This window comes from Macaca fascicularis, chromosome 20, assembly GCF_037993035.2.
Source record: "Macaca fascicularis isolate 582-1 chromosome 20, T2T-MFA8v1.1".
In the NCBI taxonomy this organism is placed as follows: Eukaryota; Metazoa; Chordata; class Mammalia; order Primates; family Cercopithecidae; genus Macaca; species Macaca fascicularis.
The window spans coordinates 16356518-16382565 of NC_088394.1; the positions used below are offsets into that span (position 1 = coordinate 16356518).

Sequence of the window (26048 nt, forward strand, 5' to 3'; positions counted from 1 at the left end):
GCCTTCCCTAAACACTTGCCTTAAACATTTGCCATCTTCTCCATTCTTCTTTATTTTATTCACATTTAGCAGCTTCTTAGCCAACCTGTTTAGGAATTGTTTGTTATCTGTTCACTGTGATATAGGCAGCTTGTGCCAGGATGCAAACCAGTGCCCTCTGCTTGCTGTGTTTAGATAGCCTTGCAAGAAACAAAGTGTGAGCTGAGCCAAGTGGCACGCTTGGTGCCATAGTTGATCTACATTATGGTGCTGCCTCCTTATTTTATCAGCAACTGGTCACAAAGTGTGGATTGTCAGTGTCCCGTGGGCCACATGTCAAGTGGCATGATCTAAACACACTCTAAAATTTACTTATTTTGGTCTGGGTGCGGTGGCTCATGCCTGTAATCCCAGCACTTTGGGAGTCCGAGGTGGGTCACTTGAGGCTAGGAGCTCGAGACCAACCTGGTCCACCTGGTGAAACCCTGTCTCTGCTTAAAAAAAAAAAAAAAAAAAAAAATTAGCTGGGCATGGTGGTGTATGCCTATATTCCCAGCTACTCAGGAGGCTGAGACATGAGAATCCTCTGAACCCGGGTGGCAGAGGTTGCAGTGAGCCGATATCGAGCCATGGCACTCCAGCCTGGGCAACAGAGCAAGACCCTGTCTCAAAAAAAATTAAAAAAAAGTTTTTTAAAAAAATCAAATAGACTTATTTTATTGTCTGCCTTTCCCCGCTAGGATGTCAGCTCCAGATGGCATTTTTGTCTTTTCTGTTGACTGCTATATCCTCAGTATGTAAAATATAGTGCATAGCAGGTGCTGAACAAATATTTGTCATCCATCGTGAAAAAAAAAGAAAAATACAGAAAGATGTAAAACGAAAAGTGTATTGTCCTCTCTGCCATCAATTCCTCTCCTCCAAAGTGACAGTTTTCTGTATGCTTTTAGAAAAAAATGGACAAGCATCTAGGTATTTAAATATTTTGACAGATTTAAATGGAATCATACTGTACATAGTGTTCTCTGTTGTGTAGTTAATAATATATAGTTTTAGTTCATTCATTCTGATCTGCTTCATTTTAGTTTTTTTTTTTGTGGGGGCGGGGGGGGGAGTTTTGAACTGGTGTCTCACTCTGTTCCCCAGGCTGGAGTACAGTGGTGCGATCGTAGCTCACTGCAGCCTTGAACTCCTGGTCCCAAGCAATCCTCCTGCTTTGGCTTTCGAAGTAGCTGGGACTCCAGGTGCACTGCTGCCATGCCCGGCTTGCTTCATTTGTGTTCATGATGGATGCTTGTCTCACGTGTGGATGTGCCCTGCTGGAATTACCCTTTCTCCCATTCCTTGCAAAAACAGGTTGTTCCCTGTTTTTTTGTTGTTTGTTTGTTTTTTGTTTTTTGTTTTTTTTTTTTTGCTATTATGATCCTTGCTACACTGAAAGTTCTGGCACCTGTCCTGGGGTATGGTGACGGGTCTTTCCCTGCCTAACTGACTTTGAAAAGTTTAAAGACAATAGTGCAACTTACCATTTTGCAAAATTGGCTGCAAATCAGGAGACCGCATAGAGATGGACTATGGAAATTCCCTTTTAAGCACAGTTAAAAACAGTTAATGGTGAAGGATGACTTCAGATCATGCCCCGTGTTTGTTTTTTCTTTCTGTCTTTTTATTAACGGTGTGATTCTTTTTGTAATGTCGTGCTCATTACAGCTATTCCTTCTTGGTCAGATTGGCAAATCATATGTTTTTCTGGCAAGTTTCTGTGAAGCGGAGTTAAACATGTTTATGAATATGGAACTTTTCTGTTAAACTACCACCTGCTTCATCTTAGCTGGGTTGCAGGTGGAATGTCTAAGGAAGCTGCAGTCGTTTCAGCATTTGCAAAAGCGTGTTCATGCTGACAGTGAATTTTCTTAGTCTTGCCTTACATCTGTCAGGGTCTGGAACTGTAGGAGAGATGGTGTTCAAATTCAAGCCTGCATCACAATCACCTGGAGAGCTTGTTACTATGTTTTATTTATCTATCTATCGAGATGAAGTCTCAGTCTGTCGGCCAGGCTTGATTGCTGTGGCATGATCTTGGCTTACTGTAACCTCCACCTCCCGGATTCAAGCTATTCTTCCACCCCAGCCTCCGAGTAGCTGGGATTACAGGCGTGCGACACCACGCTCGGCTAATTTTTAAAATATCTTTAGTACAGATGGTGTTTCACCATGTTGGCCAGGCTGGTCTTGAACTCCTGACCTCAGGTGATCCACCCGCCTTGGCCTCCCAAAGTGCTGGGATTACAGGCGTGAGCCACTGTACTGGCTTGTTACTATAAAACTCAGCTTTCTGGGCCCCACCCAGATGTTCAGTTTTAGCAGGTCTGGGTGGGGCCTGAGTATTTGCATTCCTGACATATCCCTGGGTGCTGCTGCTGCTGGTTCAGGTAGACATGTAGAGACACTGGTGTGGATCCTCACTACCTATAGTGTGATCCTTGGATCAGCAGCCATGGCATCACCTGGTGCTTGTTAACAGTGCAGAATTTCAGACCTCAGCCCAGATCCACTGAAACTGAATCGGTGTTGTAACTACTTTTCTAGGTGGTGTATATGCACATTGAAATTCGAGAGAGACTGACAGAAAGTAGGAGTAAAGAAACTTTTTCTGTCAATACTTTCGGAATTCCGGGCCATACAGTCTCTGTTACAAATACCAGTCTCTTCTAGCGTAGTGCAAAAGCAGCCTTAGAGAATACGGAAACCGATGGATGTGGCTGTGTTCCTGTAAAACTATATTTGGAGACACCAATATTTGAATTTTATAGAATTTGCATGTGTCATGTAATATTCTTTTAATTTTTTTTTTAGCTTTTAAAAAATATGAAATCTGGCTGGGTGCAGGGGCTCGTGCCTGTAATCTCAGCACTTTGGGAAACTGAGGCGGGTGGGTTGCTTGAGGCTAGGAGACTGAGACCAGCCTGGCCAACATGGTGAAACCCCATCTGTACTAAAAATACAAAAATTAGCTGGAAGTGGTGGTGCTCACCTGTAGTCACAGCTACTCAGGAAGCTGAGGCAAGAGGATTGCTTCAACCCGGGAGGCAGAAGTTGCAGTGAGCCAAGATCATGCCACTGCACTCCTGACTGGGCAACAGAGTGAGACCCTTTGCCTTGCCCGCCACCTCTCCCCTCCCCCCGACCCCCCAAAAAAAAATTAGCCGGGCGTGATGAAGCACGCCAGTCATCCCAGCTTCTTGGGAGGCTGAGGCAAGGGAATCGTTTGAACCCAGGAGGCGGAGATCGCAGTGAGCCGAGGTCATGCCACTGCACTCTAAGCCTGGGCAACAGAACAAGACTCTGTCTCAAAAAAAATTAAAAAAAAAAAAAAAGGAAATCAATGCTGAGCTCATGGGCCTCATGTAAACAGGTGTGGGCCAAATGTGGACCTCAGCCATCCTTGGCCAGCCCCTGGCTTAGAGGACTGGAATGTTCTTCTGAGACTCAGGACACTTGCCACGTTCTACTGCCAGCTCACAGTGTGACCCCAAAGCTGGTCATCTCACCTCACTGGCTCTAGGTTTTGTCACATGGAAAATGAAGGGGTTAGATTCCAAGCATGTCAAATACAGGGCCCTGCCCTCACTCCTCATGCCCACAGCAGACACCCACAGTCACTCAAGGGGTTCTTTCCCACTGAGTTATGTTCAAGCAGCCCTCCAGGTGACTGGTGCCAGTGGCCTGGAGTTGAGCAAGAAATGGCATCTTGTTGTCCCTCTGTAACTCCGTGTTCCCTAAGATCACTTCCAGCTCCAATGCCCCTGCATTCTGCCTTGTACATTGCATTCCTCTTATATTCCAGTCCCTTGACTTTACTGGGGTGCATTGACAAACTCTTTTTTTTTTTTTCCCTTTGGAGACAGTCTCGCTATGTCACCCAGGCTGAAGTGCAGTGGTGCCATCTCAGCTTAATGCAACTTCTACCTCCCAGTTCAAGCAATTCTCCTGCCTCAGTCCCCCGACTAGCTAGGATTACAAACACGCACCACCATGCCTTATTAATTTGAATATTTTTGGTAGAGACGGGTTTTTGTCACGTTCGCCAGGCTGGTCTTGAACTCCTGACCTCAAGCGATCCACCTACTTTGTCCTCCCATCATGCTGGGATTATAGGTGTGAGCCGATGCGCCTAGCCTCTCCTTTTTGTTTTTTTGAGACGGAGTCTTGCTCTCTGGCCAGGCTGGAGTACGGTGGCATGATCTTGGCTCACTGCAACCTCCGCCTCTTGGGTTCAAGCGATTCTTGTGCCTCAGCCTCCCGAGTAGCTGGGATTACAGGCACCCACTACCATGCCCAGCTAATTTTTGTATTTTTAGTAGAGATGGGGTTTCACCAGGGTTCAAGCAATTCTCCTGCCTCAGTCTCCGAGTAGCTGGGATTATAGGCGCATGCCACCATGCCAAGCCAATTTTTTGTATTTTTAGTAGAGATGGGGTTTCGCCATGTTGGACAGGCTGGTCTCAAACTCCTGGCCTCAAGTGATCCACCCACCTTGGCCTCCCATAGTGCTGGGATTACAGGCGTGAGCCACCATGTCTGGTCGGTCTTACTTTAAAAAGTAGAAAGTAATGTATTTGCATATGGTGAAACATAATTAAAGCTGCACCAGATGCTATTCATACAGCCGGACTTCTCTGCACTTGGCCACCTCAGCCTGCTGACATTCGCCAACAGGTCATCCTTTGTCCCTGTGTTGTAGGTCCTGGCCTGCACATCGTAGAATGTTTCCCAGCATCTGTGGCCTCTGCCTGCCAGATGCTAAGTCGTACGTCTCCTTGTTCTTCCCAGTGGTGACAATGGAATATGGCTCCAGGCATTGCGAAATGTCCCCTTGGGGGACAAAATTCTCCCAGTTGAGAATCACAGTCCATAGTGAAAGGCCCAAGCCTTTCCTCCTAACACTGGTCAGCTTGCTTCCCTCTCTCCGTGTTTCTTGTGTGTGTTTCCAGAGAGAGTCTGTGTCTGTATCACTGTAATGATGGATGCATGTCATACATGTAGTTATGGTTACATGATTCTATTTACTTGTATACAAGTGATAGTAAGAATCATACAGAAATACATGGCTTTTTTTTTTCTTTTTTTGAGACGGGGTCTCATTCTGCCGCCCAAGCTGGAGTGTAGTGACATGATCTCGGCTCACTGCAACCTCTGCCTCCTAGGCTCAAGTGATCCTCCAACCTCAGCCTCCCAAGCAGCTGGGACTACAAGCATGCGCCACCATGCCCAGCTACTTTCCGTAATTTTTGCAGAGACAGGGTCTCACTTTGTTGCCCAGGACGTTTTCAAACTCCTGAGCTCAAGCAATCCGCCTGCCTCTGTCTCCCAAAGTGCTGGGATTGTAGGTATGAGTCACTGCACCTGGCCTTGATGGCATTTTGAAAGGTCTTTCTTAGAGGAAAAGGTCCAAAGCCAGAGGGAGCAGGTGATGAGGTTTGGTCTGTGACTTGTGTCCCACTTAGGAGGGGATGCGTAGTGTTCGCACAGCTTTTTCCTCTGCGCATTGGATTAGTTGGCAAAACCCCCAGTTTCCAGGTTGTCACCAAACTTATATGATCACTTCCTGCCCTGTTCCCCATTAGGAAAGCACAGCAGAAGATGCTTAAGAGCAGGACTGGTTTGGCTTCCCTCCCCTCCTCTCCCCTCCCCTCCCCTCCCCTCCCCCTCCCGTCCCCTCCCTTACTGTCCTCTCCCTTCCCCTTCCTTCCCCACTGTCCCCTCCCTTCCCCTTCCCTCCCATTCCCTCCCCTCCCCTCCCCTACCGTTCCCTCCCCTCCCCTCCTCTCCCCTCCCCTACCGTCCCCTCCTCTCCCCTCCCCTACCATCCCCTCCCCTCCTGTCCCACCCCTCCCCTCCTGTCCCATCCCCTCCCCTCCTGTCCCATCCCCTCCCCTCCCCTCTTTTCTTTTCTCTCTCCTTTTCTTTTTTTTTTTTCTTTTTTTTTTTTTATAGACAGGGTCTTGTTTTGCTGCCCAAGCTGGAGTACAGTGGCTTGATCACGGCTCACTGCAACCTCCAACTCCTGAGCTAAAGTGATCCTCCTGCCTCAGCATCTGGAGTAGCTGGGATTACAGATGTGAGATTCTGAACCCCGCTACCGGCTTTACTTAACCTTTTCTTGACCTTCCTTGCCATTCAGTTTCCCGGAGTTTCCAGAGACAGAGTTTGTTGAGCGGTTCGGCAAGAAACAGAGGGGCCTGGGTGTCAGTTGGAGACCTTGGTCCTGGCCGAGGCATCGAAGCCTCTGACTACATTAGGATAAAATATGTGGCCTTCAGTTGCCTGGAAGGTGTCTGAGTGTTTTTTCCACTGGTGCATTCCTGTGCTTCAAAGACGATGAGGTGTTTACCCAGTGGTAGGTGTGATGGAACACAGAGGCCGGGGAAGGCCAGGGATGCCATCCGGGGACTGATGGGACTGTTTTTTTGGAATGCCAAGCCTGGCGTTTACCACGTCCACCTAATGCACTTTCCTAAAATAGCATTGCCAGGCAGCCGTCAGTATTTAACATTTTCTGTCTTGGATGATTTGTGAGCTTCTTGCCTTCTGTTTACCCTGAATTTCCCTTTGTTCGAGTAATTCATCATTCTTTATGGTAATGATCTGTCCTGTAGTTCTCTGCTGATCATATCCTGGGGTCCATGGAGACACGGCCACGACCATGTCGTTTTATTTATTTATATGTTTATACATTTGTGTATTGTTGAGACAGAGTCTCATTCCGTCGCCCAGGTTGGAGTGCAGTGGCACAATCTCAGCTCACTGCAACCTCCACCTCCCGGGTTCAGCTGATTCTCCTGCCTCAGCCTCCCAAGGAGCTGGAATTATAGGTGTGCACCACCACACCCAGCTAATTTTTTCTTTTTAGTAGAGATGGGGTTTCACCATATTGGCCAGGCTGGTCTCAAACTCCTGACCTCAAGTGATCTGCCCCCCTGAGCCTCTCAAAGTGCTGGGATTACAGACGTGAGCCACCGCACCCAGTCAGACCTTGTCATTTTGTGCTCGTACTCTCCAAGCATAGGGAACTTGGCAAATGGTTCATGCTCCGTAAATGTATGTAGGTAAATGAATACATACATGCATGAATGAGAGGTTGGAATAAATCATATTCCTTAGGAACTGTCTTGCAAATAACAGAAACCTAGCTTAAATCAACTAGAGTAAGAGAAGAGGGGGATTTTTGAGTCACAGAACTGAAAAGTCTAGAAAAAGACTTTCAAGCATGAATGGGGTTCCGGACATGACTAGATCTGGGAGTTCCCAAGATAATGTTGGGAAGAACAACGTCTGACTCTCAGCTTTGTTGTCTTGATGGTGGTTTCTTGATGAGCTGGCAGTTTCCTGATCATCTTGTCACCTCAGCAACCCGTGTGAGCAGAGTCTTACTTTCCCCTAATACTTCCGGCAGAGCTATGGGATTGAGTCTCATTGGTTGTGGTCGATCACATGCTTCTTCCTGAACCAGTCACTGAGGCCAGGGAGATGGGATGCTTGGGTCAGCCAGGCCTGGGTCATGTCTTTCGGGGCTTGGGGCCCAGGTAGGGGGTGAGGGAGGAGGTTCATCTGTGGCTGAAGCTCGTAGGTTGAGATTGGGAGAAGTTCAGTTCCCCCAGAGAAAACTGCATGTTGCCATAAACAGTGCAGTAGATGCCAGGCAGGCAGTGAGAGCAGATAATCTGCCCACAGGGCGTCAGGGTTTTTAGAAGGTGGGCTGGAGTGTGGGGGTTCTGTTCGTTGGTTTTCCACGTTTCTCAAAAAAGGCACCTAGGGGACCGGTGCTCCTCATTGTGTATGAAGGACTTTTGCACCCTTGACCCTCGCCTATTACAAGGCTGTTGCAAACTCCAGTCTCCTCCTGCCTGGAGCCCCAGTCATTGTGCCCATCCTACCAGCCTCTTCAGATTTCCAAACACTGCCTGTTGGGAACCTGTTAAAACCTGTGCTTCCACTAGACTGTGCGTCTCAAGGTTGCCAAGCCCACCTCAGTCCCCAGTGCATAATAGGTGCTCAGTTAACACCTGAGGGGTGGATGGCTGGATGACCTCCTCCTTAGGGAGAAACCAGGACGGTGGACCTGAAAGGGGCTGCATGATGTTGTCCTGTCCCCTCTCTGTATGTGCCCTGTGCTGCCAGCAGCCAGCATCAATTGATACTTGGCTCACCAAGGGGGCTGGTACGTTTTGGTGGTGAGATGCCTGAGGCCTGGTTTGCTTACTGCTGAAGAGACGCTTCTGATGGGCTCTTCCGCCCTAAGGCAAATTCATCCACCCCTTCCCCACTCATTTATCCACTCTCACCCGTCCATCATCTGCCCAGCAGACATTCACTGAGCACCATATCCTGGGCTCTGTCCTAGGCTCTGACAATATAGCAGTGAATACTATAGGTAATAATCTCCAGTCGTGGAACATTTATTTTCGCGGAAAGAGACAGACAAGAAATAGTAGGCACAATAAATCCTAGTGCTAGAGAAAGCCATCCTAAGTGCTATAGAAAGAAAAGAGTCAGGTCTTTGTAATAGGGGAGGCTTGCAGTTTTAAATAGGGTGGTCCAGGCTCACTGAGAAGGTGACACTTGAGGAAAGAGTTGATGGAGGTGAAGAGGCCAACCAGGGGGAGCAAGAGCACGTGCAAAGGCCCTGGGGCATTACTGTGCCCGTTCATAGGTGAGATAAGCATGGAGGCTGAAACAGTGGGAGTGAGGGGAGAGTGACAGATGAGGCCAAATGAGGTACAGGGAAGGGACTTTACAAACCAGCTGGGCCCTGGGATCTGAGTCAGCACTTTGACTTCTACACTGAAAAATAGGTTGACTTTGGAGAGATGCTTTAAAAAAAATTACTTGTTTAGAGATGGGGGCATCACTCTGTTACCCAGGCTGGTGTGGCGGCGCAGTCATAGCTCACTGCAGCCTCGACCTCCTGGACTCAAGTAATTCTCCTGCCTCAGCCTCCTTAGTAGCTAGGACTACAGGTGCATGCCACTATGCCCGACTTATTTTTTATTAATATTATTACTATTATTATTTTGAGACGGAGTCTTGCTCTGTCGCCCAGGCTGGAGTGCAATGGCGCGATCTTGGCTCATTGCAACCTCCACCTCCCGGGTTAAAGCAATTCTCCTGCCTCAGCCTCCTAGTAGCTGGGACTACAGGCACACACCACCACATCCAGCTAATTTTCATATTTTTAGTAGAGACGGGGTTTTGCTGTTTGGGCAGGCTGGTCTTGAACTCCTGACCTCAGGTGATCCACCTGCCTCGGCCTCCCAACATGCTGGAATTACAGGCATGAGCCATGGAGCCAGCTGCCTGGCTTATTTTGTAAAAGATTTTGTAGAGACACAGCATTGCTTTGTTGCGCAGGCTCAGCTCGAACTCCTGACCTCAAGAGATCCCCCCTCCTTGGTCTCCCAAAGCATTTGGATTACACGCGTGGGCTACCATGCCCATCCAAATTTATTTTTTTTGATGAACATGTAATTCACCATTTTAAAGTGTGCAATTCAGTGGTTTTTTCGTGTAGGTGGTGTGACACTCACCCAGTGGGTTTTCGTGTAGGTGGCGTGACGGTTGCCCAGTGGGTTTTCGTGTAGGTGGTGTGACACTCACCCAGTGGGTTTTCGTGTAGGTGGCGTGACAGTTGCCCAGTGGGTTTTTGTGTAGGTGGCGTGACACTCACCCAGTGGGTTTTCGTGTAGGTGGCGTGACGCTCACCCAGTGGGTTTTCGTGTAGGTGGCGTGACGCTCACCCAGTGGGTTTTCGTGTAGGTGGCATGATGGTCACCTGGTGGGTTTTCGTGTAGGTGGTGTGACAGTCGTGCAGTGGGTTTTTGTGTAGGTAGTGTGACGGTCACCCAGTGGGTTTTTTGTATAAATGATACGATAGTCACCACTAATTTCAGGACGTTGTCATTACCCCAAAAGGAAGCCCTGTATCTGTTGTCACTTGCTCCCCAAACCTTCCATTCCAGGCAACCACTAATCTGCTTTCTGTCTCTGTCTGTTTATCTTCTCTGGACATTACGTATAAATGGAATCAAACAACAGGTGACCTTTTCTGACTGCTTCTTTCTTTCTTTCTTTTTTTTTTTTTTTGAGATGGAGTTTCGCTCTTGTTGCCCACCTGGAGTGCAATGGCACGACCTTGGCTCCCTACAACCTTTGCCTCCCGAGTTCAAGCGATTCTCCTGCCTCAGCCTCCTGAGTAGCTGGGATTATAGGCATGCACCTCCACTCCTGGCTAATTTTGTATTTTTAGTAGAGACGGAGTTTCTCCATGTTGATCAGGCTGGTCTGCAACTCCCGACCTCAGGTGATCCACCCCCCTCAGCCTCCCAAAGTGCTGGGATTTCAGGTGTGAGCCACCCCGCCCGGCCATCTGACTGGTTTCTTAGCATGATGTTTTCAAAGTTTATCCATGTTTTAGCATGTGTAAGAATTTCACTCCTTTTTATGGCTGAATAGTCTATCATGTAGATACACGTAGACTCTTTTGAGTAAAGAGTGTATCTCTGGGCCGGGCATGGTGGCTCACACCTGTAATCCCAGCACTTTGGGAGGCCGAGGCAGACAGATCACTTGAGGCCAGGAGCTCAAGACCAGCCTGACCAAAATGGTGAAACTCCATCTCTACTAAGAAAAATACAAAAAAATTAGCTGGGCATGGTGGCGGGCGCCTGTAGTCCCAGCTACTTGGAGGCTGAGGCATGAGAATCGTTTGACCCTGGGAGGCAGAGGTTGCAGTGAGCTGCGATTGCACCACTGCACTCCATCCTGTGCAAAGGAATGAGACTGTGTCTCAAAAAAAAAAAAAAAAAGTATCGTGAGGTAGGATGCCAGTGTGTCGTTACCGCTTAGAAGACAGGAGCCAGGATGGTGGCTCACGCCTGTAATCCCAGCACTTCAGGTGGCCGAGGCAGGCAGATGGCCTGAGCCCAGGCATTCAAGAACAGCCTAGGAAACATAGGGAGACCCTGTCTGTACAAAAATAAAAAGAATTAGCTGGGCATGGCGGTATGCACCTGTAGTCCTTGTTACTCAGGAGGCTGAGGTGGGAGGAATGCTTAGGCCCGGGAGGTCGAGGCTGTGGTGAGCCATGATTGCACCCCTGCACCCAGGGATCATGTGTCCCTGTCATTTTGAGCACCTTGCCTCCCTCTTGGCATTGGCGCCTGGAAAATTTCTGTGCCATGGCTCAACGTCATCTGTCTTGTTAATGTCAGAGCCAGAACACGAACCAGCTCTGCCTGCCCGTGGGACCAGGCTTTCGCTCATGGAACCAGGTTAATAGATTCCTTGGAAGAATGATCAAAGGAATTTGGACCAAATCCTGTAACAAGAAATAAAAACAGCTGCCATCTGTTGAGTTTTACCGTGCTTGGGCCCTGTGCATATAAGCACCCTTTGTAAGTGCCAGCAGCCCTTAGAAGCACGTCATGACTCCCATTTTATAGATGAGAAAAGAGGGGCTCACCTGGAGAGGTGAAATAACTCAAACAGGGCCCCACAGCGGATAGACGGCAAAGCGTGTGGTTTTTACTTTTAAGCCGTATGACCTTCCAGGAAGTAGCAATGAAATGGCAGTGCTGAGACCCTGAAAATACAGGGGATGATGGCCAGATGGCAGGGCTGTTTGGTAGACTGGGAGAGGCATCTCCCTTGAATGGTGAGAGGGAGGAGCCAGGCGGCCACCCGGCTGGAAGATGGTTTCAGGCAGAGGAAACTGCAGGGGCAAAGGCCTGGCTTGGGGATCGTGCTTGGTGTTTTGAGAAACACTAAGAATGCCCCTCTAGAACATCGCCGAGAAAATTGATGGGAGAGGGCAGTTCTTGGGGCTCCTGATCATTGATTTATCCAGTTCATTCCTGGAGTGTTTAGTGAGCATCTGCTGTGTGCCAGATGCTGCACCAGGCTTTTCCACGAGCTCCAGCAGCCGGCCAGTTGTGGCTACCTGGGGAGGGCCCGAGCTTGTCCCCAGGGCCTGTCACTGCTCCTAGAATGATGATTCTCACTCAGGGCACAGCAGTCAGCACTGGACGTTCTGCTTGCAGGTGGCCCTGTGCACATTTGCCGTCTACGTGACCATTGACAAGAACAACATCCTGGATGCCCAGAAAGCCTTCGTGTCTTTGGCCTTGTTCAACATCCTCCGGTTTCCCCTGAACATTCTCCCCATGGTCATCAGCAGCATCGTGCAGGTACAGGGGGAAACTGGGGCGACTTCAGAGAGGGGGCCTTGGGGTTCTAGGCCGCAAAAGCATGGAAATGCCCCTGAGCGCAGCCTCTAGATCATGCTCCCAAATGGGCTCCATGAGGCCTGGACCGAGGCTGCCATGCTTTTGTCTGGTCATGCCCGAAAGAAAGAAAATGCGTTTGACTTCTTGACAGAGAACTCGCATGTGAGTAGATAAATCAAGTTTAATGCAGCAAGGCTTTCCCATGCTCTGGAAGAATCTTTCTGAAATACTCTGTTCTCTTCTTCTATTCGTCCTCCATTCCTATCCTTTTTTTCGAAAATGTAGTTCTTGTCTGACCTGATTGATTTTACAACCCACTGTGGTGGTGGGTCTTCACCACCCACGCTTTGAGAAACCCCAACCTTACAGCCGGGTGCAGTGGTTCACGCCTATAATCCCAGCACTTTGGGAGGCTGAGACAGGTAGATCACCTGAGGTCAAGAGTTCGAGACCAACCTGGCCAACACAGTGCAACCTCTACTAAAAATACAAAAATTAGCCAGGTGTGGTGGCGGGTCCCTGTAATCCCAGCTACTCGGAAGGCTGAGGCAGGAGAATTGCTTGAGCTCAGGAGGAAGAGTTTGCAGTGAGCCAAGATCGTGCCATTGCACTCCAGTCTGGGTGACACAGCAAAAACTCCGTCTCAAAATTAAAAAAAAAAAGAGAAGAAAAACCCCAGCCTTACGGCTGGGCATGGTGGCACATGCCTATAATCCCAGCACTTTGGGAGGCCAAGGCAGGTGGATCTCTTGAGCCCAGGAGTTTGAGACTAGCTTGGGCAATGTGGTGAAAGCCTGTCTGTACCAAAAAAAAAATATATATATATATATATAAAATATATAAATATATATTTTATGTTATGTATGTAATATATATATTTTATATATTTTATGTATTATATATAATTTATATTATGTCATATGTTGTCATATATATGTCATATATACACACACACACACGCACGCACGCATATATGAAAATTAGCCAGGCATGGTGATGTGCCCCTGTACTCCCAGCTACTCAGGAGGCTGAGGTGGGAGGAGCAGCTGAGCTTGGGAAGTTGAGGCTGCATTGAGTCATAGTCACACCACTACACTCTAGCCTGGGTGAAGGGAGTAAGACCCTGTTTTTGTTGTTGTTTAAAAAAAAAAAAATAATAATGCAGACCTTGTAGAATCTGTAAAATTTGTGCCATTGACTGTGTAAGGAGGGGTGGCTTTCTCCTTGTCACACTTGGGCAGTGTTGGAAGCTCCTGTCGCTTTGCTGCACTATTTTCACATTCTTTTTCTGAGCATTGGAAACATTCATTTTGAAAACTCCATTTCAACTACATAGACAAATCAACCTTAAAATTTGATAGTACAACTCTGATTGCAGGCTTTGTCAAACACAAAAAATTCTTTTTATTATGAAAAATGTCAAGTGTACACAGAAGTAGAATAGCTTTAAGCTTGTGAGCTGGTATTAAAAAGAAAGAAAGAAAGAAAGAAAAAGCCAGGCATGATGGCTCACACCTGCCGTCCCAGCACTTTGGGAGGCCAAGGCGGGTGGATCACCTGAGGTCAGGAGTTCAAGACTCACCTGGCCAACATGGGGAAACCCTGTCTCTACTAAAAATACAAAAATTAGCCAGGTGTGGTGGCGGGTGCCTGTAATCCCAGCTAATCTGGAGGCTGAGGCACGAGAATCGCTTGAACCCAGGAGGCGGAGGTTGCAGTGAGCCGAGATCACGCCATTGCACTCTAGCCTGCGTGTGACTGAGTGAGACTTCATCTCCAAAAAAGGGAACAATACAACATGAACCCTGTGTACACATCACTCAGATTCAACATCAGCATTTTTTGGCTGGGCACAGTGGCCTGTAATCCCAGCACTTTGGGAGGCTGAGGTGGTAGGATTGCTTCAGTCCAGGCATTCAGAATCAGCCTGGGCAACATAATGAGACCCCATCTCTACAAAAAATAACAAAATGGGCATGGGGTACATGCCTGCAGTGGCTACATGGGAGGCTGAGGCAGGAGGATTGCTTGAGCCTAGGAATTTGAGGCTGCAGTGAGCTATATTTGTACCACCACACACCAGCCTGGGCAACAGAGCAAGACTCTGTCTCAAAAAAAGAAACCAAGGCCTGGCACGGTGACTCACGCCTGTAATCCCAGCACTTTGGGAGGCCGAGGCAGGCGGATCACGAGGTCAGGAGATTGAGACCATCCTGGCTAACATGATGAAACCCTGTCTCTACTAAAAATACAAAAAAATTAGCCGGCATGGTGGCGGGCGCCTGTAGTCCTAGCTACTCAGGAGGCTGAGGCAGGAGAATGGCGTGAACCCTGCAGGCGGAGCTTGCAGTGAGCCGAGATGGCGCCACTGCACTCCAGCCTGGGCGACAGAGCGAGACTCTGTCTCAAAAAAAAAAAAAAAAAAAAAAAAAGAAACCAAAACATTTTGCCACAGTTGTTTTATCTCATCCTTTTTAAGTATCCCTCCCTTGTCCTTCTCTCCCTTCATTTTTTTTTTAATGCTAAACTCTGCTATCTATCTCTTCATTCTTTCCTTTCTTTGCCAAATAATTTTAAAGCAAATCTCGGACCCCTCACATTCTACCCACAAATACTTCAGCATGTATTTCTTCCGACATAATATAGCACCATCATCATGTCTAAGCAAATTAACAATAAGTTTTTACAATAATACTCAGCCCATATCCAAGTTTTCTGGCGTATCTCAGAAATGCCTGTCCCATTGGGCTGTTTGAATTGGCTCTGTTGCGTTTGCTGTTATGTTTCCAGAGTCCCTTTTCCACCAGGCCTCTGCCCTTTTTTTCTTATATTTTTATTTATTTTTTATTTATTTTTTTGAGATGGAGCCTCAATCTGTTGCTCAGGCTGGAGTGCAGTGGCATGATCTTGGCTCACTGCAACCTCTGCCTTCCCAGGTTCAAGTGATTCTCCTGCTTCCGCCTCCCGAGTAGCTGGGATTGCAGGTGCACGCCACCACACCAGGCTAATTTAATATATTTTTTTAGCAGAGGCGGGGTTTCACCATGTCGGCCAGGCTGGTCTCAAACTCCTGACCTCAAGTGATATGCCTGCCTCGGCCTCCCAAAGTGTTGGGATTACAGGCTTGTGCTGCCGTGCCCAGTCATTTGCCCATTTTTTTCTGAAATACCTTTTGTGGGCTTTTAAAACAAAGCAGAACCAAAACCTGTTTCTTTCTTTTTTTGTTTTGTTTTGTTTTATTTAATACTAAAGTGTACACTGGTTCTAAGAAATGTGGGACCTTCGGAAATAAGGGAGGGTGTGTGCCCCTCCACACCCAGGGAAACCACTGGAAGTTAACCTTGGTTTGTTTTGCAAAAAGCTGTTTAAAAATAACTCTCCCCTACCATTGCTCTCTGTATAGGCGAGTGTCTCCCTCAAACGCCTGAGGATCTTTCTTTCCCATGAGGAACTGGAACCTGACAGCATCGAGCGACGACCTGTCAAAGACGGTGTGTGTGTGTTCGGTCCTGGTTTCTGGAAGCCGCCGCCTTCCCATCTCCCACCGGGTCCTCCCTACTTGCAGTTGTTTCCCTTGGCTGCCCTCAGGTCTGACTCTGCCCAGCCGCTTGTCTGCGAGAGCCTGGGAGACAAGGCTTCTGCAGAGCTGGCAGAAGGGAAGGGAAGCCTGGCTGCCTAGGCCTCTGTCCTATCTTACACTTCCCAGGAGGGCGAACTTGCACTCGCATTCTTGTTTTCTTGCTGAGGGGCAGCGGCTGCTTGAGGCTTCCTCCTGGGAGTCACTTTCCAAGGCTTTGACCTTGATTCTATTCTGGGCTAAACGAGGACTCTGGAGGCTGGCCAGCCTCCACCACCCACAAGCTGCGCAGACTTAGGTCTGAGGCTCAGTTTTATCTAGATAAGGAAAACAAAAGTACCTTTCTTTGGCACAGTGTTACTTGGATTTTTTTTTTTTTTTTTTTTGAGACAGGGTCTCATTCCATCGCCCAGGCTGGAGTGCAGTGGCGCAGTCACGACTGTCACTGCAGCCTTGATTTCGTGGGCTCAGGTGATCCTCCGACCTCAGCCTCCCAAGTAGCTGAAACTACAGGCACACAGCACCATACTTGGATAATTTTTTGGTATGTTTTATAGAGACAGGGTTTCGCCATGTTGTCCAGGCTAGTCTCGAGCTCCTTAGCTCAAGCAATCCACCTGCCTTAGCTTCCCAAAATGCTGGGCTCATAGGCATGAGCCGCTTCTCCTGGGCTTTTTATTTTTTTCAATATTAAGTTTTTTTATTTGGAGAGACAAGGTCTTGCTTTGTTCCTCAAGTTGGTCTTGAATTCCTGGGCTCAAGGATCCCTCTGCCTCAGCCTCCCAAAGTGCTGGGATTACAGATGTGAGCCACCACACCCGGCCATGCATTTTTATTGACAGGTTTGTTTATTTTGTAGCTTGTTTATTTATCCTTTCCCAGCCCATCCCCCTGAGCCAGGGATCTTGTTTGCAACCATCTCTCGAGGCACTTAATAATAAATATTAGGTCAGGCACAGTGGCTCACGCCTGGAATCCCAGCACCTTGGGAGGCTGAGGTGAGCAGATCACTTGAGGTCAGGAGTTGAGGTCAGGACACCAGCCTGGCCAACTTGGTGAAACCCTGTCTCTACTGAAAATATAAAAATTAGCTGGACTTGGTGTTGGGCACCTGTAATCCCAACTACTCTAGAGGCTGAGGTGGGAGAATCATTTGAATCCAGGAGGCGGAGGTTGCAGTGAGCCGAGATCACACCACTGTAGTCCACCCAGGGCAACACAGGGAGACTCCATCTCAAAAAAAAGAAAAAAGTTAATGTCTCAGAGTGCAGTGACATGTTCACTTATAAAGCCCCTGTCATGCATGTTCTGTTTGAAGGATGTCAATGTCCCAACTTGTCCATTACTCACTGTGGCACCCCTGGAGGAGGGTGATGGAAACCCCCCTCTTCTAGGTGAAGAAACTGGCCTCTGAAACTTGCCTGAGATTGCACAGCTGATCAAAAGAAGAGCTAGGATTCATACAGCCTGTCGGTCGAGTCCATGCTCTTCCTGGCCATAGCATGTTGTCTCACTGAGATTTACTGAGCACCTACTATGTGCCAAGTGTGCACTGCCTCATAGACACCCCACCACAGCCCTCTGAAGTTGATTGCATGGTTGTCAACCGTATTTTATAGATGAAAAAGTGAGGCACAGGCTGGGTACAGTGGCTCGTACCTATAATCCTAGCACTTTGGGAGGCCAAGGCTGGAGGACTGCTTGAGGCCAGCAGTTTGAGACTACCTTGGGTAATGTAGTGAGACCTCATCTCTACAAAAATTAAAAAATTAACTAGGCATGGTGGTGTACCTGTAGTCCTAGTTACTTGAGAGACTGAGGCAGGAGGATTGGCTGAGCCCAGGAGTTCAAGGCTATAGTGAGCTATGATCATGCCACTGTACTCCAGCCTGGGCATCAGAGTAAGACCCTGTCTCAAAAAAAAAAAAAAAAAAAAAAAGAAAGAAAAAAGGCACAGAGAAGTTAAATAACTTGCCCGTGGCTACCCAGCTGCGAAGTGGTTGTCCCAGGATTCAAACCCATACAGTCTGGCTCCAGAGTCCAGTGAATGTGGTCAGAAGATTGAATGTGTGTAAATGTCGGTTATACTGCGTGAGCTGTGTCTGGCACCTCGCAGGCGCTCAGGTATCTTTAGTGGCACCTTCAACATTTGACACGTTTGACACAGCACCTGGTGCATAGAAGATGCTATACAGATAGCGGGAGTCGTCCCTTCTCTGGTCTGAGCGAGACGATCTCAGCATCTTCAGCTCAGCCAGCCCCTGGTGTGGGGTTTCTTATCCTGGGCGCTACTGACATCTGGAGACACATTATTGTTTGTGATTGGGGACTGTCCTGTGCACTGTGGGATGCTGAGCAGCAACCCTGGACTCTACCCATTAGATACAGTAGTACCCACCCCAATTTTGACAACCAAAAATGGCTCCAGACGTTGCCAGATGTGCCTTGAGAGGCACAGTTGCCTCCAGTTGAGAACCGTGGCCCAAGTGGATGCTGGATTCCTCCTCCCAACACCCCTAGGCTGTGGTCCTCTGGTTTCTGCTGTCCCAGTGTGCCACATCCCCTCACATGATAAGGGAATGATTCCATCTACTCTGGGGTCAAATTTCTCTGCTGAACACAGGCTGAAATTTGAGGCGGCCGGCGGTGGGGTGCTGGTTTCTTGCTTCTGAAGTTGTTCACAACTCAATACAAGCATCAGGAAACCCCTAGGCCCCTGGGTGCCGCCCGCACCCCAGGCCCTCCTTCCTGCCCTAATAGTGGCCTCCTAGGTGGTTGGACTTTCTGGAATGTTTAGCATGCTCTAGCCAGTGGGGGCCCCCTTTGGCTGCTCCCTGCTCCCAAGCTAACCGTTCCCTGCAACCTTCTCTGCAACCTCTCGCTCCAGTGGCTTTTCTTAAATTCCTTAAATAGCAACTCCCAGTTTCCTCATTCCACGTCCTCTCTTTTAGAAGAGCTGAGGGAGAATGTTAATCTAGGTTAACCAGTGACTTCCTCTCTCTGTAGGTTTTTTGTTTCTTTGATGCATGGATGAAGTTATTTCTTCATTTGACAACTTAAAGAAAAACTTCTGTATTATCTCCAGATGGTCTTAAGGTGGCTCATAATTCAGAGAGTTGCTTTTCTGTTTTTTTTTTTTTTTTTTCTTTTTTCTTTTTTGAGACAGAGTCTCTCTATTGCCCAGACTGGAGTGCAGTGGCACAATCTTGGCTCTCTGCAACCTCTGCCTCTCGGTTTCAAGCGATTCTCCTGGCTCAGCCTCCCAAGTAGCTGGGACTACAGGCATGCGCCACAATACCTGGCTAATTTTTGTATTTTTAGTAGAGATGGGGCTTCACCATGTTGGCCAGGCTGGTCTCAAACTCCTGACGTAGGTGATCTGCCCGCCTCGGTCTCCCAAAGTGTTGGGATTATAAGCATGAGCCACTGTGCCCAGCCTGTTTTAAGTGAGAGACATGAAGTAAAAGGAAAATAATGGGAAGAAGAGTAAAAGAAGACAGGTGCTAGGAGCCTTAGAAATGTGGAGCTGGCTGGGCACTGTGTCTCATGCCTATAATTCCAGCACTTTGGGAGGCCGAGGCCAGCAGATCACTTGAGGCCAAGAGTTCGAGACCAGCCTGAGCAACATGTCAAGACCCCATCTCTACAAAAAATACAAAAAAATTAGCTGGGCATGATGGTGCACATCCTGTAGTCCCAGTTGCTCAGGAGGCTGAAGTGGGAGAATTGCTTGAGCCTGGGAGATGGAGGTTGCAGTGAGCTGAGGTCGCACCGCTGCACTCCAGTCTGGGTGCAGAAGCCAGATCCTGTCTCAGAAGAAGATAGAAACACGGAGCCATATAACGTGGGCTTTGTCTCCAATGCTCTCACCTCCCCTGTGCCCTCATACCACACTTCCTGTTCCGTATCCTCTTTTTTTTGAGTTTATCGTGATGCGTGTTTTAGAAAGACCCACCTGCTGTGATGTGATGTGTGTAGGGTGGTGTGGCTGGGGGAGGATGAGAGATAGAGAGGACATGGGGAGAAGGGTGAATGACCTCCCTTTGAACCTCAAGGAGGGCCCAACGGTCTGATGCAGGCCACCCCGATGGAGAGAGGTTTGCATGTGGACGCCAGCTGTTTCCCACTGACCTTGGCCACTGCTGGGACCTCCCAGCTGGAGCTGCCCCGAACCTGCCTGAGAAGGGCCAGGGCGTGCAGAGCGTTGAGTAACCCTCGTGGGGCCCCCGCCTCTGCAGTCGTTTCCCGAGATGAGCGTCCGGATGGCGCAACCCCGTCTTTCAAGGACAAAGCTTCTTGCAGTTTCCTTCTGCTTTCTGGGTCTGGGGCTGCCTCCAAAACTGCAGCTTGGGGTTCTTTCAGAACCTGTGACTGATGTCACCAGGTAATAATGCCTAGCGTCATTCGCGTCGAGCGTCTGGGGTTGAACCACTCAAGCAGAGAAAGAGAGCGCTCTGCTCACGCGGAGTCCCACAGTTCAGCCTGTGCCTGACGTGTCGTCTCTGTGCTTTGTAGGCGGGGATACGAACAGCATCACCGTGAGGAATGCCACATTCACCTGGGCCAGGAGCGACCCTCCCACGCTGAATGGGTAAGCCGGGATGTGGACACATGTGATGACGTGGAGAGAGCCACAGGGTTTTTGTCAAACATGGATTTGAATTCCCACCGTGCTCCATCTCTGTGACCTTGAACAACTCACTTTGCCCTTCTAAGACTTAGCTTACCCATCTGGAAAATGGGTGCAGATACACCTGCTTAGGCTGGCGTGAGAAGCAGACACAGAGGTGCCTAGCACAGAGGGTTCCCTCTGATTGTGAGTCATAGCAGCCTTGGACAGATAGATTTAGACAATACAGGAGATTCTTGGCTTGCTTAACTGGGAAGTTCTACTTTCAGGTACAGTGTGACCCAGGGATTCTGCCATCGGAACTTTTTTCATATTTTCTGTGTTTCACTTTCTCCTGGTCTGCATTATCCTCACGCATCCTCTCCCCTTGTGATGGCAAATGGTCTCAACAGCTCCACTGTGTATCCTACTGTTAAGAGAACTGCCTGCTTCTTGCTGACCCAGACTTGGTCCTCTGCCCTCTGTGGGCCAATCACTATGCCTGCAGGCACAGAGCATGCTGATTGGCCAGTCTTAGTCAGAGGCTGCGATGCTGCTGAACTCCAGTGCCCCTCAGCTGCCCAGCTCACCCTTTCTTGCCAGCTTTCTGCCTGGCACCCCACACCCTACAGTCCTTACCTTTCCAAAGCACTTGGTGTCTAGGAAATCGACCTTACCCCCAGGCAACTCTTCAAGCATCTCTCATTTTTTTCTGACCAGAGGCCTTGATCAACAGCTTTTTAGGCCCCCTTAAGGAATCTGCAAAACACACGGGTGATGGGACCCTTTTAGAGCTTTAGCTCATGCCTGGGTAGCCAAATCACTGCTGTGTTTTAATGTGTAGGAGACAAACTCTCCAGAGAAAAGAATCTGTATGACGCCTGCATTGAAAATTCATGGTGGTACTGCATGCTTAGGAAGTTCTTCCTTACGTCTAACTTAAATCCTGCCTGCTTCAATTGTAGCTGTTCTCTCTTGTTGAGCTCCACAACTAATCTGTATGTGTCCCTTTCCTGACCCAGTGGTTTTCCTGTTGCAGTTACGTTCCCCCCATGAGCCCCCAGAACCTTTCTCTAACCCTTTCTCTCATCAGCCTATAAGAATATTTCAGTCTTGGCCGAGCGCGGTGGCTCACGCCTGTAATCCCAGCACTTTGGGAGGCTTAGTCGGGCATCATGAGCTCAGGAGATCAAGACCATCCTGGCTAACATGGTGAAACCCTGTCTGTACTAAAAATACAAAAAAATTAGCCGGGTGCGGTGGTGGGCGCCTGTAGTCCCAGCTACTTGGGAGGCTGAGGCAGGAGAATGGCCTGAACCTGGGAGGCAGAGCTTGCAGTGAACCGAGATTGCGCCACTGCACTCCAACCTGGGCAACAGAGTGAGACTCTGTCTCAAAAAAAAAAAAAAAAAAATTTTTTTCAGTCTCACATGGACAGTTGCAGGTACTGTCTCACTGGGATTCCTGCCTACTCAGGCCCCATAATCCATTCTCCTCCCAGCACAGGAACAAAATGCCTGATAAGTATCACCATGCAACAGTGTCATAAGAATGAAACAATTAGTGACAGCAACGACTATCAGCATTTCCACTAATACTCTGAAATCAGAAAGGTGGCAGTTAAAAAGCACATAATCCCAGCACTTTGGGAGGCCAAGGTGGGCAGATCACCTGAAGTCCAAAGTTTGAGACCAGCCTGGTCAACATAGTGAAACCACGTCGCTACTAAAAATAAAAAAATTTGCCAGACACGGCTCACGCCTGTAATCCTAGCGATTTGGGAGGCCGAGGTAGGCGGATCACCTGAGGTCAGAAGTTCAAGACCAGTCTGACCAACATAGAGAAACCCCGTCTCTACTAAAATACAAAAAATTAGCCAGGCGTGGTGGTGCATCCCTATAATCCCAGGTATTTGGGAGGCTGAGGCAGGAGAAATGCTTGAACCTGGGAGGCAGAGGTTGCGGTGAGCTGAGATTGCGCCATTGCCCTCCAGCCTGGGCAACAAGAGTAAAACTCTGTCTCAAAAAAATAAAAAATAAAAAAATTAGCTGGGCATGGTGGTGCATGCCTGTAATCCCAGCACTTTGGGAGGCTGAGGTAGGCAGATCACTGGAGGTCAGCAGTTTGAGACCAGCCTGGCCAACATGGGGAAAACTCATCTCTACTAAAAATATAAAAATTAGCTCTACGTGGTGGCACCTGCCTGTAATCCCAGCTACTTGCGAGGCTGAGGCATGAGAATCACTTGAACCTGGGAGGTGGAGGTTGCAGTGAGTCAAGATCAAGCCAATGCACTCCAACCTGGGCCACAGAGTGAGACTCCGTCTCAAAAATAAATAAATACAGATAAAAAATAAAAGCATATTCCATGTAAGTGAGCCCAGCAAAGCCTTGGATGTGCCCTCCCTTCCCTGGGAGGATGGAAACCCTGCTCTGGCTGTGCCATTGGCAGTGGGAGTGGCCTGGGGTTGTCCTGCCCCATTGACAGCCACTGTTGCTGGGAGAATGTTGAGCTTATTTTATTTTGCTTTCTACTGTTCGTTAAAGGATGATTTCAATAGAAACATCTTCCCAAAGTTCAACTCAGATTTATTCATGTCTGTCTCCCTTTTCAACCCTTTGGTGGCTCCTGGCTGGCAGAGTTCAGGTGTCTTAGCACAGCGTCTTCCAGGGCATCTTTCAGGGTGCTCCCAGGCCTGGCTACCACCTACCTTAGTGCCATCGCATCCCTGGTTACACCCCGTGCCTTCACCCCTTTACACCTTTCTCCAGCTCTCCCCGTATTTCCATGTCTTGGACACTTGCTTTTCTGTCAGAGTTTTGATTTTTTTTTTCTTTTTTTTTTTTTTTTTTGAGACAGAGTCTCACGCTCTTGCCCAGGCTGGAGTGCAGTGGCACGATCTCGGCTCACTGTAACCTCCACTTCTTGGGTTCAAGCAATTCTTGTGCCTCAGCCTCCTGAGTAGCTGGGATCACAGGCCCCTGCCTCCATGTGTGGCTAATTTTTGTGTTATCAGTAGAGATGGGGTTTCACCATGTTGGCCAGGCTGGTTTCGAACTCCTGACCTTGTGATCCGCCCGCCTCAGCCTCCCTCCGCCCACCTTGCTGGGATTACCAGCACTGGCATGAGCCACCGTGCCTAGCCCCAGTTTGTCTTGAGGTGTCCTCTCCTCTCAGACCTTGCCTCATGCCCCCAGTGAAGTTTCTGCCCTTCTTTCAGCTCAGTGTGACGGGATCCCTCAGGTTACTCTATGCCTCTCTTCTCTAAGGTACACCTGTCACCTGCCTCCCACCTGGAGCGCCCCTGAGACGGGTCACTGAACTGAACTCAGCAGTGTTCAGTTGAGGCCTTCAGTGTTTAGTATGGCCGTGCCTTCTGTCTGTCTCTCTCTTTCTCTACTTGGGGTAAATCGAGGCTCAGTGACCAGGGGCATCAGCCTGGCAGGCCTCATTCACTGCAGCTGAGCCAGGTGTGTTGTGTCGTTTCAGCATCACCTTCTCCATCCCGGAAGGTGCCTTGGTGGCCGTGGTGGGCCAGGTGGGCTGCGGAAAGTCGTCGCTGCTCTCAGCTCTCTTGGCCGAGATGGACAAAGTGGAGGGGCACGTGGCTATCAAGGTAGGATGAGGACCAGCAGGCGGGGGCAGTGGGGAAGCTGGTGGTCTGAGGAAAAGCTCAAAAATGATGCTGTTTCTTTTAACTGTCCCTGTGCCGGAAGTGAGAGTAGCAATGTCTGTTTTCCTCTTCCTCCTTTATCTTTCCGTCTGTCCCTTTCTCTCGTGTTCTTTCTGTTCTGTTCTGTGCCATCCTAGAAGGCAGGATTTTGGTATCATTTATTTCCATCTGTCTCCCAGCACTTAAAATAGTGCCCAGTATGTAGTAGGCACTTAATAAATATTTATTTTGTTATCTGCTTATTAAGCTGTAATTTTTTAATTTTAATTTTTATTATTATTTTTTGAGACAGGGTCAGGCTCTGTCCCCCAGGCTGGAGTGAAGTGGCACGATCTCGGCTCACTGCAGCCTCTGCCTCCTGGGTCCAAGCGATTCTCCTGCCTCAGCCTCCCGAGTAGCTGGGATTACAGGCATGCGCCACCATGCCCAGCTAATTTTTATATTTTTTTAGTAGAGACAGAGTTTTATCATGTTGGCCAGGCTGGTCTCAAATTCCTGACCTCAAATGATCTGCCCACCTCTGTCTCCCAAAGTGCTGGGATTATAGGTGTGAGCCACTGCACCCGGCCACTTAATAAATACTTAGTAGACACATGAAGGCTCCCTGGTACGCCGCCTGCCTCCTTCCTTTGCGTCTCTGTCTGTCACTGAGTGTCTCGTGGTCTCTTTGGGTCTTTTTGGTTTGTTCTTTATCTTTATGGATCTCTCTGGGTATCTCTTGTTATAAATGTAACAAAACAAAAATATGTGGTTGGAATATTTTCTTAGAACATTTTTTAAAGGGAACAGTTTAAATTTTTAGTGTTTGTTGAATTCTTAATAGGGGGCTAAAAGAAGACTGCAGTTTTACTGCTTTTAAATACATGGTGTACTTTGAAGTAAGTTGAAATTCCCCAAGAGTGAGCTTAAGAGGCGGCTTTACCAGTAAGTCCCACTGGCAATCAACAGTCTTCAGTTTGCATTTAGTTAACTCTGCATGAAGGCCTTTTCCTAGTGTAACAATACATCCCCGGAAGTTTTGCTACCAGCATTTCCAGGAGTGTGGTCTGCAGCCAGCTCACCTTGCAGGACGTCTGGGGGAGAAAGAACCCCAGACTCAAACGAGCATGGGAAATAATGAATACTCCGACCCCCTCCCTCTTATAATAAACGGTAGCAAATTAAGGCTCTGACAAGTCCTGCAGTGAGAAAAAAATCTATTAACTGTTTAACCTCATGTGTCCCAGGTGTACTTGCCTGCACCTCTTTAGTGTCTGTGCAACTGCACATTTGTCTCTTGGAATCTGCCTTTGGGAATGTCAAGCTTATGATGTTTGTTGTTGTGCTGGTTTTTTGTTTTGTTTTTGTTTTCATTTTTGCTTTTTTTTGAGACAGTTGCCCAGGCTTGATGCAGTGGTGTGATCTTGGCTAGCTGCAACCTCCGCCTCCTAGGTTCAACCGATTCTCCTGCCTCGGCCTCCTGAGTAGCTGGGATTATAGGCACGTGCTGTTACCGTGCCCAGCTAATTTTTGTACTTGTAGTAGAGATGGGGTTTTACCATGTTGGCCTGGGTAGTCTAGGGCTCCTGACCTCTGGTGATCTGCCCATCTAGGCTTCCCAAAGTGCTGGGATTACAGGCGTGAGCTACTGCTCCTGGCCTAGTTGATGACATTGTTTTTATTTCCGAGCAAAACCCTTTCTTCATTGATTATACAATGCCTTTGAAAAGTATACATTGTGATTGGGTCCAAACTAATGACCTTTAACTGTTGTTTTAAGAAATGTTTTATCATTACTTTCAAGTCCATGCCATAAAATAAGATTAATGAGCCGTGAGAGCTAGATTAATGGGAGAAAATTCCAAATCTTGGTGGGATCCACATTGCTTTCTGCAGGTTTCTGCTATCCTGGCACTATTATCATTTCAGGCCAGATGATTATTTAT

The 26048-nt window shown here is 48.3% G+C and overlaps 1 protein-coding gene across 4 annotated transcripts in view; it reads left to right on the top strand.

The window, feature by feature from the left end:
• The window catches only part of ABCC1 (ATP binding cassette subfamily C member 1 (ABCC1 blood group)), a 193624-nt gene that overhangs the window by 108256 nt on the left and 59320 nt on the right, over positions 1-26048 (top strand). For all 4 annotated transcript variants that reach the window (XR_012429506.1, XM_074028316.1, XM_065536819.2 and 1 more), the window contains 4 exons: positions 12078-12224; positions 15667-15754; positions 20356-20431; positions 23940-24066. Coding sequence is in view for 3 of the 4 variants with exons in the window: in XM_074028316.1 (XP_073884417.1) it covers positions 12078-12224; positions 15667-15754; positions 20356-20431; positions 23940-24066 (438 nt within the window). In the remaining variant the exon portion in view is untranslated. The remainder of the gene's footprint in view (positions 1-12077; positions 12225-15666; positions 15755-20355; positions 20432-23939; positions 24067-26048) is intronic.